The sequence below is a fragment of the Mustela putorius genome, unplaced genomic scaffold (assembly GCF_011764305.1).
Source record: "Mustela putorius furo isolate JIRA1106 unplaced genomic scaffold, ASM1176430v1.1 tig00003859_pilon_pilon_pilon, whole genome shotgun sequence".
Classification (NCBI taxonomy): Eukaryota; Metazoa; Chordata; class Mammalia; order Carnivora; family Mustelidae; genus Mustela; species Mustela putorius.
Window position 1 is genome coordinate 32,575,862 of NW_025422011.1, and position 14,875 is coordinate 32,590,736.

At 45.4% G+C, this 14,875-nt stretch overlaps 1 protein-coding gene and 1 pseudogene across 3 annotated transcripts in view; one reads left to right on the top strand and one right to left on the bottom strand.

Moving 5' to 3' along the window:
• The window catches only part of SBF2 (SET binding factor 2), a 468,206-nt gene extending 459,547 nt beyond the window's left edge, over positions 1-8,659 (top strand). For all 3 annotated transcript variants that reach the window (XM_004751963.3, XM_004751964.3, XM_045065843.1), the window contains 5 exons: positions 612-716; positions 2,821-3,014; positions 3,813-3,900; positions 5,732-5,863; positions 6,899-8,659. In XM_004751963.3, the coding sequence (XP_004752020.2) occupies positions 612-716; positions 2,821-3,014; positions 3,813-3,900; positions 5,732-5,863; positions 6,899-6,997 (618 nt within the window). In that variant the 3' untranslated portion in view covers positions 6,998-8,659. The remainder of the gene's footprint in view (positions 1-611; positions 717-2,820; positions 3,015-3,812; positions 3,901-5,731; positions 5,864-6,898) is intronic.
• Positions 8,660-14,495: 5,836 nt separating this feature from the next.
• Positions 14,496-14,875, bottom strand: LOC123387740 (annotated as a pseudogene).

Consider the following 14,875-nt stretch of genomic DNA (forward strand, 5'->3'; position numbering starts at 1 on the left):
TGCTGCCAACCATCTTCTCCAGGGAATATTCTGGAGTGAAACAGTCCCAGCAGTAGCCACCCTGATGAGAGCAGCAGCCTGGAGGAAGGGGTTTGAGCCCTGATCTGGGCCAAACAGTTCCTGAAGAGTCTTGGTCCCTTCTTGTGACCAGCGGGGCATAGGTGTGCTGCAGGGAAGGCGCTGTCACAGGGCAGCTGCTCTGCTCACCGGCATCCCTCTCCAAAGGAAATTCCGTTCTTGGGCAGTTCTTGGCTCATTTTTTCCACATCTGGTTTTAAATCATCAGAGGTGGGGGTTCCTCTGTCAAGAACAGACCTCCACCTTGCTGTTAGGGTTTGGACACCAGCCCAGTGCTTGACCTTTTGCTGTGGCCATCAGATTTCCTGCGGGGTGGCCAGAGGTGAAGGTGTACCTTTGCCACAGTACGTCACACCAGCTAGAGCTCCCACCCCTGTTCCTGCCTTGAGAGACCTCTGAGGCCACCAGCTTTCTCTGCCTTCTGGCCGTGGTATTCATCGGGCCCAGTACAGAGGAGATTTGGCTCTGGGGACACTTTCTGATTTCTATGAAATTCTTAGTGTCAGAAAAAACTCCTTTTAATTACTTCACAGGAAATTGAAAAATTGGAGCATAAATTGAACCAAACCCCTGAGAAGTGGCAGCAGCTGTGGGAAAAAGTAACAGTGGACCTTAAGGAAGAACCCAGAGCAGACCGTGTGAGTTGCTAAAATCCTGTGAGGAGCTACTTCTGAGCTTTCTGAGCCTGCTCGGTCAGGTGGGGCCTGCTGCTGCAGGTAACCCAGGTGGGCTTATGGCCAGAGGGTGGGGTCATACCCTGGAGGTCCAGGGCAGAAGGTTCCAAGTGACTGAATACTTCCTGAGTGTCTCACTTTACCACAGTGACATAAGACTTGTGTTTCAGGGCCCCGTACTCAGGGAAAATTACTGGGTTCTTTTCTATCTGCGCCTCTGTGGTTTCAGCTGATTTTCTGCCACATGAGTGGGGAGGGGAACACCAGGACCATCTTTCCTTCAGAGAAATAGCCAGAGAAAAGAAAATATTTTTAAAAGACAGATTATGCTACTTTCTCTTGCTCACACCCCCTTTTCTGTTTCTGAATTAAGAAACATTTATCATAACAATATTTTAAAAACACACACTGTTTTCTGTCTTTCACAGTCCCTCTTCTGTTTTTGACTTCAACCTCTATCAGGCATGGAATAGGTGCAAGAGACGGTGCTGAGCCCCACCCACACTTTAGTGTCCTCTGCAGCCCACAGGGAGGGGGTCGTGTCCCTGCTCACATGCGAGGGGACAGGCACAGAGATCACACACCTCATATTGGATACAGCCACCATCAAACCCACTTCAGACTGGCTCCAGATGGAACAGAAGGGAGATCAGGACAGCTGTGGGTGTTCTGAAGGGACTTCACATGTCACAGAGGGACAGGGAGACGGGGGCACAGAAGAAAGCCTCTAGCATGCTGAGAAGGGGTCCTCCAGGCACTCACTCTTGCCTTCAGATGGCAACTCAGGGAACTATTGTCAGGCCACAGGCAGGTGGTGTCTGACTTTAATTCTCAAAGCTTTATTCTTTAATTCTCAGAAGAATAAAACCATTTCTTGATATTTTTTCTGATTATGAGAGATATATCTATTCTTTTAAGTAAGATAATACACAGATAGTTATAAGCAGAGGATAAAAATCACCTACAATTTATAGCCTAGAAATAAATTGCGAGCTGTCAAACTTATTGTATCATTCTTACACACCTAAAAAGGGATTTACTATGCATACTGTTTTAAAACCAGCTTTCTGGAGCACCTGGGTTGCTCAGTAGGTAAGCATCTGCCTTCAGCTCAGGTCATGATCCTGGCATCCTCGGCTGTAGTCCTGCATTGGGCTCCCTGCTTAGCAGGGAATCTGCTTCTCCCTCTCCCTCTGCCGTTCCCCCTGCTTGTGCCCCCTCTCTCTCTCTCTCTCTCTGATAAATAAATAAATAAATAAGATATTTTAAAAAATATATGAGGCATACATGACCTTCCATTTGTCATATATGTCAGCACAGCAGTTCTGTTGGCTGTCTAGAATTCCACTCTACGGAAATACCATTTTTTTAAAAGATTTTATTTATTTATTTATTTATTTGACAGAGAGAGATCACAAGCTGGCAGAGAGGCAGGCAGAGAGAGAGGAGGAAGCAGGCTCCCCACTGAGCAGAAAGCCCGACGCGGGGCTTTATCCCAGGACTCTGAGATCATGACCTGAGCCAAAGGCGGTGGTTTAACCCACCCAGCCACCCCGGAAATACCTTTTTTTTTTTTTTAAGATTTTATTTATTTATTTGACAGAGAGAAATCACAAGTAATGGAGAGGCAGACAGAGAGAGACAGAGGGAAGCAGGCTCCCCGCTGAGCAGAGAGCCCGATGCGGGACTCGATCCCAGCACCCTGAGATCATGACCCGAGCTGAAGGCAGCGGCTTAAATCACTGAGCCACCCAGGCGCCCCCAGAAATACCATTTTTTTAACCAGTCCCCTAATGATAGACATTTACATTGTTTCTGGTTTTTTATTATCATAAACAACTCCAGGATAAACATCTTTGTATGTGTATTTTTTTAATTGCTCCTTGAGTTACTCAGTTTTCTCCTTGAGATAAATTTTTAAAAATGAAATTACTGGATGAGTTGCTCAATAAAATCTTTATAAGGCTTTCCTAGCTCTTTTTTTTCCTTTAACTTAAAATGCAAATTTATCATCTTACAGTTTGGGGTTTTTTTTTTTTTTTTTTATCAAAGTATGGTTCTTTTTCAGCTGCAGAGACACCCTTCAGGCTCCCCAGGAATTGTGTCTACCAACCTGACCTCCTGTCAGAAGAGGTCTCTGCTGCACCTCCCAGACAGCAGCATGGGCCAGGAGCACAGCGCCAGCATCTCCCCGTCCAATGGCGTGGACCGCAGAGCAGCCACGCTGTACAGCCAGTACGCGTCCAGGAATGACGAGAACAGGTGGGCGTGCCGAGCTGCTGGGCCTGGGCAGGACAGCCTTCTGTAACCCTGAGATGGATTTGCTTTCATTCTTCGTTTCTGTTGTAAATGTGTCAGATGGCTCTTTGAAGAGGAGAAGTCAAAATTACAACTAAAATAACGCCAAGAGGTTATGGTGATTTGTGGTTGAGTCCTGGTTATTATTATCTCATGCCTGTCAGATCGTTTGAGAGAGTATGTGTTAGTCAGCACTTTTTTAGTGGTAGACATCAGAAGTTCAGCTCGAGCTAGCTTGAGCAAAAAGGAATTTACTGGCGCACCTGGGTGGCTCAGTGAGTTAAAGCCTCTGCCTTCGGCTCAGGTCATGATCCCAGGGATCGAGCCCCACATGGGGCTCCCTGCTTAGCCGAGAGCCTGCTTCCCACCCCCCACCTCTCTCTCTCTGCCTGCCTCTCTGCCTACTTGTGATCTCTGTCAAATAAATACATAATTTTTTTTTTTAAGGCATTTAATCACAGACCCTGGAAAGGCCAAGGATGTGCCAGTTTCTCACAGTTTTCCTCTAGTGGTTGCATCATTCTCAACATGGCACAAAAGATGGCTATTGAGAGCTCCAAACCTTACAAGTTTGTTAATTCCAGCAGAAAGAAGCAGTCTTTCCCCCAAAGGCCTAGTGAAAAAGAATCTGGAAAGAATTCTGATTGGCTTTTTTTTGGACTATCAAGGGAAAGAAAGACTTGGCAAAAACAACAGACATCCCCTTCATAGCACTTTTTAAATGAAAAACCAAAATTAATTGCCTGTCATCATTTCTTCTAGGTCCTTCGAGGGAACGCTTTACAAAAGAGGGGCTCTGCTGAAAGGTTGGAAACCCCGTTGGTTTGTGTTGGATGTAACAAAACATCAGGTAATAATACTGTCAAAGCCTACAGAGAATCACCTCTCTCTAGGCTAGACTGTGGCCTCATTCTACCTCAGAACTGACCAGTCAGCCTGGAGGCAGAGAACCCTTTTGTTTCTCAACACATTCATCTCTAAAATGAAGTCTGTTGAGGGGCACTTGGGTGACTTAGTTAAGCATCAGCTCTTGATCTCCCTCAGGTCTTTACCTCAGGGTTGTGAGTTTAAGCCCCACATTGAGCTCCATGCTGGACATGGGGCCTACTTTAAGATAAGATAAGATGTATAAAATAAAATAAAAAATAAAGGCTGTTGAGAAAGATACAAACTGGTACCCCTATACAGTGTTCTGTAGGACCTGCACCTAGAAGACCATTTTCACATAAAGATCTTAAGTGGGGACCACGTTTCCCTCTGCTCAGGGCATTTCATAAAAGTTACAGAATCTTTGTGGAAGAATATAGAGAATTTATTTACAAATATGCAATGGAAGCCCTTTAGGGGAGGTTGTACTTTAACATAACAAAGTCTCTGAAATCATAAGAATATGCTGTGGAGACAAGTTCCATTAAACCACTAAATATAACACAGGACAATCTCATAATTTTTCTATTATTTATAATTACACCAAATTATACTTGCATTCTTACCAACTTTTGCATTTCTTGAACACAAAACGTACAGTTTTCCATTTTCGACCCATTTCTACCCATGCCTGACTGGAGAAACAGAGGTAAGTATGAGGCCAGGCTGTAGTGACAGAGGCACTAGACACTTCTCTGCCATATAAGTTACAGAGTGATACCCAGTCCTGGCACATAATAACCGCTCAATCAAATGTTGAGCTAGTTTTTCAAAAATCATTTTATATCTACATGCTGTCTGGCAACTTATATTTTTATATACTATAATTGAACATATTTTCCTACCAGTTCATAAAGATCTTCCTTATCATTTTTGAAAAGTTATGGTATTCCATATTACTGATATAATTAACCAACCATCATTTAATTAACAAACACCCCCATTGAAAGACAGATACATCTCTTCCATTTTTAGCTAATAAAAATAGTGCTGAAGGAAACCTCTTTCTCTGTGTCTCTGCATGCTTGTGGGAGTGTTTCTGCAGAGGTGAGAAGGACATATCAATAGGCATAAACATTTTAAATTTGAGTTGCTGTTGCCAAATTTAGTCCAAAAGGTTTCTAACAAATTATATACCCACTAACAGTGTTTGAGAATACTTAGTGCCTTACAATCAACCTGAATATTATCAGCCATTTTTAATATTTCTTAATCTACGTGAAAAGTGAAATCTTACTGATTACATTACCCCTCTTCCATCACCGAGGTTGCACATCTTTTCAGATGTTTATAGGTCATTTGTATTTCCTCTGTGACTTGCTCACTGAGCTTTTTTAATCATTTTTCTACTAGATTATCTTTTTCTTACCGATTTCTAGGAATTCTGTACATATTTTAAAGAACCTCTTTTTTTTTCAATAGTAAATAATTTTTTATTTAATTTTTTATTTTTTATATAAATAATATATAAAGAACCTCTTTTTTATATGTTATATATATTTTTTACAATTGTTAGTTGACATTTAATTTTATTTTTAATATGTAGTATTTTTATGAATTCAAATTTCAAAAAAATATATTTTTCCTCCTTTCTGTCAGCCACCAAGAAGCAAGCAGTGTTTTTATTTTCTTATTTATTCTTTTAGGCATAGGTTAGCAAGATACAGAGGAAGGTATTCAAATACATTTTGAAAACCCACGCCATTTTCCCTTTCTGTGTGTCTTATATCCCATCTGTATCCTTTTGGTTCCAGCTGCGATACTATGACTCAGGTGAGGACACAAACTGTAAAGGCCACATTGATCTGGCTGAAGTAGAAATGGTCATCCCTGCTGGCCCCAGCATGGGAGCCCCAAAGCACACGAGTGACAAGGCTTTCTTTGATGTAAGTTGATCTTGTCTTTTTCTCACTCTATCTGTACATGACTCCTTACAACCCATCCATCTATAAGAATTATGGGGCCTCAGAGAAATTGATGGAGACAGCAGATAGGTTGCAGACCCCCTGGATATGGGAATTGCTACAGAATTTGAATTCAGCACTCAATGCCCAAATCTGACCTCTCCTGGCTGTTCAGATGTCTCAAAAAGGCTGCATATTACTTTGCACAAAGGACTTCTTCAGCGGGTATCCAGCCACATATGGAGGAAAATGAATTCCCTGTTAAATATTGTTAGTTATTTTACTCACCACCTACTGTCAAGAAGATGCTACTTCCCTTTGGATCCAGTGGTCTTCATGCTTGACCGTCCATAAAAATTGTCCATAGTCATACATGCTGACTCTTTGCCCTAACATCTTCAGCAGCCCTTAGGTGAGCCTTGGGGCATTTTATGGGCCACACAATGGGGTTCTTAGTTCTGCTTAGTTCCCATAGCCAAGCAGGGCTTCATAAAGAGCACAGTCATAGTGAGGGCTCTGTTCTGGCTATGAAGCCATTTCCCTGAGTCTGGGCTTCCAGGGTGGCCCCAGCTGAAGCCTTTAGAGAAAGGAATAGAAAGAGGACAGGAAAGGTGACTTGCTCATGGTGTGGACGATTCTCAGGCTTCACAGAGGATCACAGGAAGCTTCCGTGGCACCTTTGCTGCATCTGTGACTCCGCGAGAGGCCAGAGACTCCGCAGCCCTTCTTGACCCGCCTTCTTAGTCAAGGAAGGCCCAGGAAAATGCGAAGTTAGACTCTCCTAGCATGTCTCCTTTTCTGCCAGTGCCCTTCTATTAACATCTTCAGTGACTCTGGGGACCCAAAACACGAAGTGACCATCAAGGCAATGACAGTATGGTAGTGGAGGGGAGAGAGAACATAGAGGTTCTGGGGTGGCATGGGAAGGGAAGTTCACTGGGATTGATTCACACACTTGCCCAAAGCCATAGAGCAGGCCTGCCCTTCATCTGTGTTTCTTGTCTTTCGGTTTTGTAGCTCAAGACCAGCAAACGTGTGTATAACTTCTGTGCCCAGGATGGACAGAGTGCCCAGCAGTGGATGGACAGGATTCAGAGCTGTATCTCTGATGCCTGATGTCCCTGGTCAACCCAAGCAGAAGAGGGAGGAAGGACTCAAGCTGCCAGATAGAACAAAGTGCATGAATCCTTGAGCAGCTGACAGCTTCCTGTTTGGTTCTAAAGAGTCATCCCAGGCCTGAAGTTCTCCTGCCCAGTCTTACCCAGTGCCCTCTTTGAGCAGTTGCTATGTCTGCTTAGCCTGATTGAATGCATCCCAGAGGGCTGGCCAAGAGCCCCAGGCACTCCCTGTGTCTTGCACTAGGTTGTTCTAACAGGGTCTTAGTGGTTAGGGACCAGAAGAATGCTTCCTGAGCCAACTGTAATCCATCCCCTAGGCAAAATGGCTACCACTTACTTGACTCCTTCTTGATGAAACTAGATCCTTTTTGTTACCAAGGTCATAATTTCCTTGAAGAACTTTCTGACAAGCAAAAATCAAAACTGTCCAAGTTGATCTTACATTCTGTCTGGAACAGGTTTCCCAGCAGAATAGTTCCTACTCTTACTGTCTGACCTTAGAGATGCTCAGTTCTCTGGTGCTGCCTAAAGGTGCTTCCATAACCCCTGCTTGGCCACTGGGGATCATACAAGAACCTCAGTGCTCAGTGGCAGGCAAAGGGGGCACACACAGGATTCTCCTGAAGGAAAAAGATGGCAGGGAATGATGCAACAATGACCAGGCCAATGCAGGAAAATATTGCTTCCAAAACACTGAATTTTCTAGGCCAAAGGTGCCCTGAGGATCCAGGACTTTGTGTTCCTATGTATTCTTCTGCTCCCTGACAGCTTCTTACACGAAATAACATGCAAAAAGCCGAATGCACTAACTCACAAAATAAACCCTTGCACTGAACTCTTAATGAAGTGAAGATGTTAGAAAGACAGAAGCCAGCTGTCCATGAGCACAGCACACCTGTGACAGGCTGTGTAGACAGCATTCACACGGTGGCATGATCAGTTGCCCAAACAGCACTTCTGCACATGAAGAGTAAGCACGGTCGGTAGATTTTCTTTACTTTTGATAATATTGTCTTTGTTCAGCTAAAGATCTGAGGAATGCTGTGTGTTCCCCACCAGCGGCCGCAGCGAGATCCCTGCTCACAGGCGCTGTGGCCGGCTGGAGTCAGAGGTAGCTAGAGCGTCATTTTGAAATGTTAATATGTTAAATACCAAACTAATATTTCAAAAATATGTATATATGATTTCTATATCCTTGTTTTTCAGATAGCCTACTTATAATTTAATATAAAATTAACTGATTCATGCATAAGATTTCAGTCATGAAAATAGTTCCCTTTTTAAAAGATAAGAAACCACTTTGTCTTTGTAGATTACAAATAAATCAGATTTTCAAATTTAAAATTATCTACACACTAGGAAATAGAACTGTGTTAATATATTAGAAATTGGGGAAAAATAAGAATGAAGGATTTTTCTATCATTTTCATTTTATAAATTGCCACCTGTGAAAATGATTTTTGCACATTATTTGTATTTTTTCTTTGTATATGAAATAATTTTTGTACTTTGTAAAATATGGAGCCCATTGTACCTTCAGCTATTTGAGACTGTGCACAGTGCTTCTTTTATAACTGGATTCTTTTAACTTTCGTAAAGGTGTTCCATGCCTTACAGTCACTAACCACCTTGAATTAAATTTATTTCTTAAGAAAAAGCATCCTCATTTGCTGTGAAATAAAACTCACTGTGTAGTGCATACTGCTCAGAAGGCAAAATCCAGGATTTATGTATGAGACTAAAAATTCAAGGGTGGAACAGCTCATTTCGTGCCTTGCTTAGGTGGTCACTAGACACTGGACATGCTGGCTTGAGCTTCTGGGCTCTAGACACACAGCCGCCGAGTTTAAGTAAGAGACCGGAAGCCACTCTTCCCACCCTGTGCCTCTCATGGCAGTGTGAAATTGTTGGAGTCCTTTTCGTCTTCTCGGTCACAGGTTTACCTCCTATGTATGGTATGTAGCAGTTAGTGAGAATTTTAGGCAGGAACAACTGAACTGTAGTCAGGTGGCTGGCTTTTCTGTTTCAGGAAATCATTAAAACAGCACAAATGAAGGATCAGTGATTTCCATTCTGGGCAACGTTTCTTCTGGTTGAACCCTTGAGTTTACTTTGGGGACCTTAGCTACATCTCAACATGGAGCCAACAGAATTGGGGTTCTCACCCCAGAGCTGAACCTCTCAGTCTTTTGATATCCAGGATCCCACTCTGAGCCAGGCAGAATGGGCCCTTGAAGCCTTCAGGTTGCCTCAGTCTAGAGGGCTCAGGTGATCCAGGCAGGGGCTCTCAGGCTTCACTGGTCCCAGGATTCTGCCCTGCTTCATTCACAAGAGAAACTACTGAGATTGGGGGTTGAGTACGAGAATATCCGGATGCCCTTCATTCTTCAGGTCTTAGCTATGGGGCGGGGGGGGGGGGGGAAGAACACTGGATTCCAAGGAAGAAAGATTAAGGCCTTGCACCTTGTAAGGAGCTTAGCTGCCACCACCCCTCCCCTGTGGCGCTTGTGACAAACCTTTCTATGGCTGGGCTCTGGAAAGATGCAGATCCTGAAAGGAGCACATTGTACAGGTCTGGCTTCCCAAGCCCTTTGGCCCAGGTTCGTTCTTCTCACTTCCCAAAGCCCTCTGCCCAGTGGCCTCTGTTCCAGGGCTAGGGCTTAGACTGCTAATGGCACAGCATGTTTGCTTCTCAACAGAAATAGACATTTCTAAATACTTCATTGGGAGTTCTCTTAAGAGTTATTAAATAACCCCATCATCCCATAAAGAATTTCTGAACCATCTCAGAGTGATAACTGGGACATGCCTTCAGCACCAGCCACTGGAGCTATGGGTTAAGCAAAGAATAAGGCAGTATTGATGCAGACAGAGGGCTTCAAGCAGCACTGTCAGATACATAAAGCAAGCCATATAATGTATATTTTTTAAAGTAAAAAAGCAGATGTAGCGTATCCCACTCCAATTCCTCCCCCTTCATTTTTCCCTTCGAAATAAACGGAGGGTTCTAGAAAGGGGGTGTGAGGAGATGGGTGAGCCTGGTGATGGGTATTAAGGAGGGTACGTACTGCGTGGAGCACTGGGTGTTTTACGCAAATGATGAATCATGGAACACTACATCAAAAACTAATGGTGTACTGTATGGTGACTAGCATAACAGAGTAAAAAATAATAAAATTTTAAAAAACAAATGGAACTGATTTTAATAACATTTCATCTTATTTTTAATATATTTTTACTTAACCCGGTATAACAAAAATATTATTTCAACATGTAATCATTCCAAAAAATTATTAATGCTGTATCCCCGTGCAGTTTACCCATTGCCTTTTGCCTTACTCAGGCTCAATCCCAGAGGTAGTTATTTCCATCTTACGGACTGCCTCCAGGCCCATCCATTTTTATGACTTGATGCATCCAATAGAACCCAAGTCATAATGGACAGTTTCAGATGTCCCTCTTGGTGTACTTTGGTGAGGTGTTCTGTCTCTAGTAACATGCTAGAAACTGTTCCTCAAAATGGTGTGTAATTCGCTGTTGCTATTAACATGGCCCTGCTGGGGCATCCAAGGGGCCTGCTTTGGGACTTTCCCACTGAGCCGTGCCGTAAGCACCATACTACCTCTTCCCCTTTCCCACTGCCAACATTCCCAACACCTCCGGCTTCCAAGCACAGGAGCCTGGCCCTGTTGCAGAGCCTTCCCCTGCTGTGGGACCCCCCTGCAGCCGACAGCCCTACACATCATCCAGAACACTTGTGTTGTCCCTAATCCCAGAGATAGCTGCCATCCACCGTGCTTCCTTCACAGTGGCAAGGGATAGAAGATACAATAATTTCTCTTACTCTTGACTTTCTTTCACTGGCCACTGAACCCCTTAAAACCTCATTAAAGTGGCAGGTCCTTAAATCTTTACCAGTTTTATATGCTACACTCTGGAGTGCATGTGACTGAGCCGTGACCACCAGCACAGGACACCTCTTACTCATCCTGCCTGATCAGCACAAGGTCATTGATGTAATGGATCAGTGTGGTGTTCTGTGGGATGTCCACATGGCCCTGATCTCTTGACATGACATTAAGACAGAGGGCAAGGCAGTTTACACAACCCTGAGGCAAACTGTAAATGAATATTGTTGTCCATCCCATGTGAATATGAACTGTTCCCAATCCTCTTTTCCAATTGGAATGGAAAAGAACACATTGACCAAATGACTGCAGACCACATACCTACGGCCTTATTAATCTGCTTTAGCAATGACCCATGTCTGGCACAGCATCTGCGAGCAAGGCTCCTCCTTGGTTCAGCCAGAGGCAGTCTAGCTAATCTTCCTCCGGAATCCATCAGATTCATGCAGAGGTCAGACAGGTGCATTAAAAGGAGAAATGGCAGGGACCACCACCCCTTCGCCCTTTAAGTTGTTAACGGCAGCATTACTTTCTGCCATATACCCTGGTATGAGATGAGATGTTTTCATTTACTACTTTGGGCAAGGCGAGGGAGCCAGGAGAAGGCAGCACGTTCAGAAGTCTGCACATGGCATTCTCTGCTATGACTGCTCTGACCCAGTAAGCCAGTGGCCTGATGTGGGGGTCACTCCAGCTGTAAGAGCATATGAGTTCTGATGGAGCACCTCGGTGCAAGGGACTGCTGGGCAACTTCGTGGACACAGTGAGCCCACTGCAAGTCAGACCTTAGCTGTGATTCCCCTTTTCCCTGACCCCCAGGGGCCCCACTCTAAAAAAGGGCCCATGATGATGCTTTGAGTCTCATAGATTCATGTGAACTAGAACTCCGGTATCCACTAGTCCCTTGTCTCTAGTGAACAGTCACCCAAATAAATGGCCATAGACCTTTGGGAGAAAACTTCAGGAATCACCATATATACTTGCTGCAGTTTTGCAGGGTCCTTCCTCGTAGACCCCTGGCCCCTCTTTAGACTATGGGTTCCGGATCCTCAGACTGACTCAGGTCTGGAAACTGAGCAAGGGACCAAGACTTTACATTGAGCCTGCCTCCTGCACCTCCATTCCTGTGGGCTTTTTCATTGTACTTAAGAAGCAGAACCTTATTGGCTGCCTGTTTTGTACCTAGGGACACCATGGTCCACGTGCCTTCTCCACAACTTTCTGTGGGTTGAGCCTCCATCCTTACTGGCCTTACATAATACATCCATTCCAGCACCCCCACTCTGGCCCAGCTTCTTTTATTTCTTCTTTACCATCTGCCAGGAAAACTCGGGTATTTCCACTGCTTTTTCCAGACTTCTAAGAGCCACCCCAGCAGAATCTGCCCTATCGCCTCATGTCCCATCCAGGGTATTAAATCTGTGTCTCAGGAAAGTGCCCCCAAATCCATGACTTCTTGCTTATCCAGTCTTACTTTCTAGCCCCCTTAATCAAGCGTTCCCTAAATCCAAGCCCAGAGCCATTCCTCTGGCTCCTGCTAATGTCTATGATAGTTAACTATTCTTTCATGTTACTCTCTTTCCTTCACCACCGGGCTCAGTATGTCCCCAGCTGGATTATTCTGGAATTCAACCCTAATCACCGTCCATGGCCAGTAGGGGAAGAAGTGGGGGCAACTCCCTAGAAAGTACCCGTTGCCCAGCAGGGGTGAGGCCTCTGTGGCATCCTTCAGCACAGCAGAAATGGTAGCTCTTAGGAGGAGGGGTGGCCGTCTCTGTAACTAAGCCTGGAGGCTCAGGAAGGCTGCAGCGCCCACATCCTCAGGGCATCCACGCTGAGGTCTTTATCTCATGTCGCAGGGTTCCAGACTTTCTGACCTTCACAGAAGTAGCTTGGCTGAGCGTTCAGACTTATCTGTGCAACTCTGATCTTCAGCCTGCCGCTCCGCTGCATCTGTTCTCCACGGCCGGAGATAAGTGCTGCTTTGTAAGCTTCCATGGAAGCTTGCTGGCTTGCACGCTGTCCCAGTAACTGCTTGTCAGTGGCCCGCGGTCCCTCTTCAGTCCTCCGCAGAATATCAGCTTGCGTTCACGGTGACCAGTCAGTTCTTAGCGGGCATTTTTCCATCCCCAGCCACCCACCCCTACCCCCGCCTTATTTTTTAAATGCTTGGATGATCGCACCTACCACAACATTCCCCTCCCCTAGGAAATTTTCCCAGGTCTTTACCCGTGAAATCTTTAGCATTTGAGCTGCTACCTTACTCAAGGGACTATCTGGGGCCCCCATCAACCAGGACGGCTTCCTCTTCCCCATCCGCTCTCAAACAGGCCCAAATCCCTATCTTGCCACTGTTTCCGCAGACCACTTATGTTAGTTCTGGTCGTTCCACAAAGACAGGACTCTCTGTGTGCAAGAGACTTACAGGGGAACACGTGTGAGGGAAGATGAGCAGAGCACAGGTCGGGGAGGTTGGGAGGAACGTGAGGCAGTGATGCAGATTTGACCCTGTGAACGAGAGACAGAAGGACGGGAGGCGGGGTGGAAGAGTTGGAGGCTGCAGTTGGGATCTAAAAGGAGCAAGGCCAATGGGGAGCCCTTGTGTCATTAAAACCGCCTGTCAGAGAAATCTTGTATCTCGCAAGAAGGAAGCCATCTTAGTCACTGGCTGAGAGCAGCCTGTGGGCCTCAGTGCAAACCCTGAGGATATGAGAATGCAGCCACAAGGGCCAGTCTGAAATCTGAGAGGTGCATTTTCATGGCCACCACCCAAGTTCTAGGGGTTTCTCTCCATTGGAGCGCTAGACCCAAAGGAGCAAAGATGTCTGCATTTTCCACCTGAGGGAGTATATACGGAAGCTCCTTGTTTCTGTCACATACAGCTTCTTTGGCCCAACTTCTCTGAGCCTTATTTTCCTCACCTGTAGAATGGGAACAAAAGTCGTGATAATACATATGAAAGTACCCAGCACAAATGAGTTCTCAGTATATCACTTGACTGAATCAGATCTATCAAAATATGTAATAAACCCAGTACAGGCTGGGTTCTGAGGAGTCTATGGATGAGTCAGAGGCCCAAAGAGTTGGAAAGAGACAGGCCATCTGTGGTGTGCAGAATAATGCCCACTGACCCTGAAGACATCTACGGCCACATCCCCCAGAATTTGTGAACGTGCTACCTGCTGCTGCAAAGGAGCGTTAAGGTTGCAGATGAAATTAAGGCTGTGCATCAGCTGATCTCAAGAGATCATCCTGACGCACCCAATGCCATCACAAGGGTCCTTGTAAGCTGAGGAAGGAGGTGGAAGCAAGTGGCAGAGAGGGGTGACATGAGAGACATGGCCAGTCACTGCAGGCTTAGAAGATGGAAGGGGCCAGAGGTCGGGGCCCGAGGCCGGGGGCCAAGGACCGTAGGCAGCCTCTGGAAGCTGGGAAAGGCAAGAAAACCTCCTCCCCTCAAGCCTCCCGCAGGAATGCAGCCCTGCCAACACCTGGAGTTTTGCCCAGTGAGACCCGTTTGGACTTCAGACCTTCAGAACTGTAAGATAATAAATCTGGGTTTTGTTTGTTGTTGTTACATAAATTAACCCATTTATTACAGACTAGCGATGTTTCAAATGGTGAAGCTTCTACTGATCTTTCAGCTCCTCAGTCTTCGGGTGGCGGGCTCTACTGTGATGGCAGAAGTGGTTCTGTGGGCCCAGGTGGCCCGCGTCCCATGTCTTCATGCAGGATCCCCAATGCCAGATCCCCACAGCTCATCTCTTCATCTTGGCTTTGCCACAGGAGGAGCAGGTGCACTTGGCATGCTGGCTTATTTCCATTTTCTTCACCATTTTCCTGAGGGAGGCAGCACCACAACAGATCCCACACTTAGCAACAACCTTGCCCTTCTTGGTGCACGTAGCCATGTCACCAGATGAAGTCTGAGCCGGGAGAGCAATCAGTAGCTGTTTGAAGCCTCTACG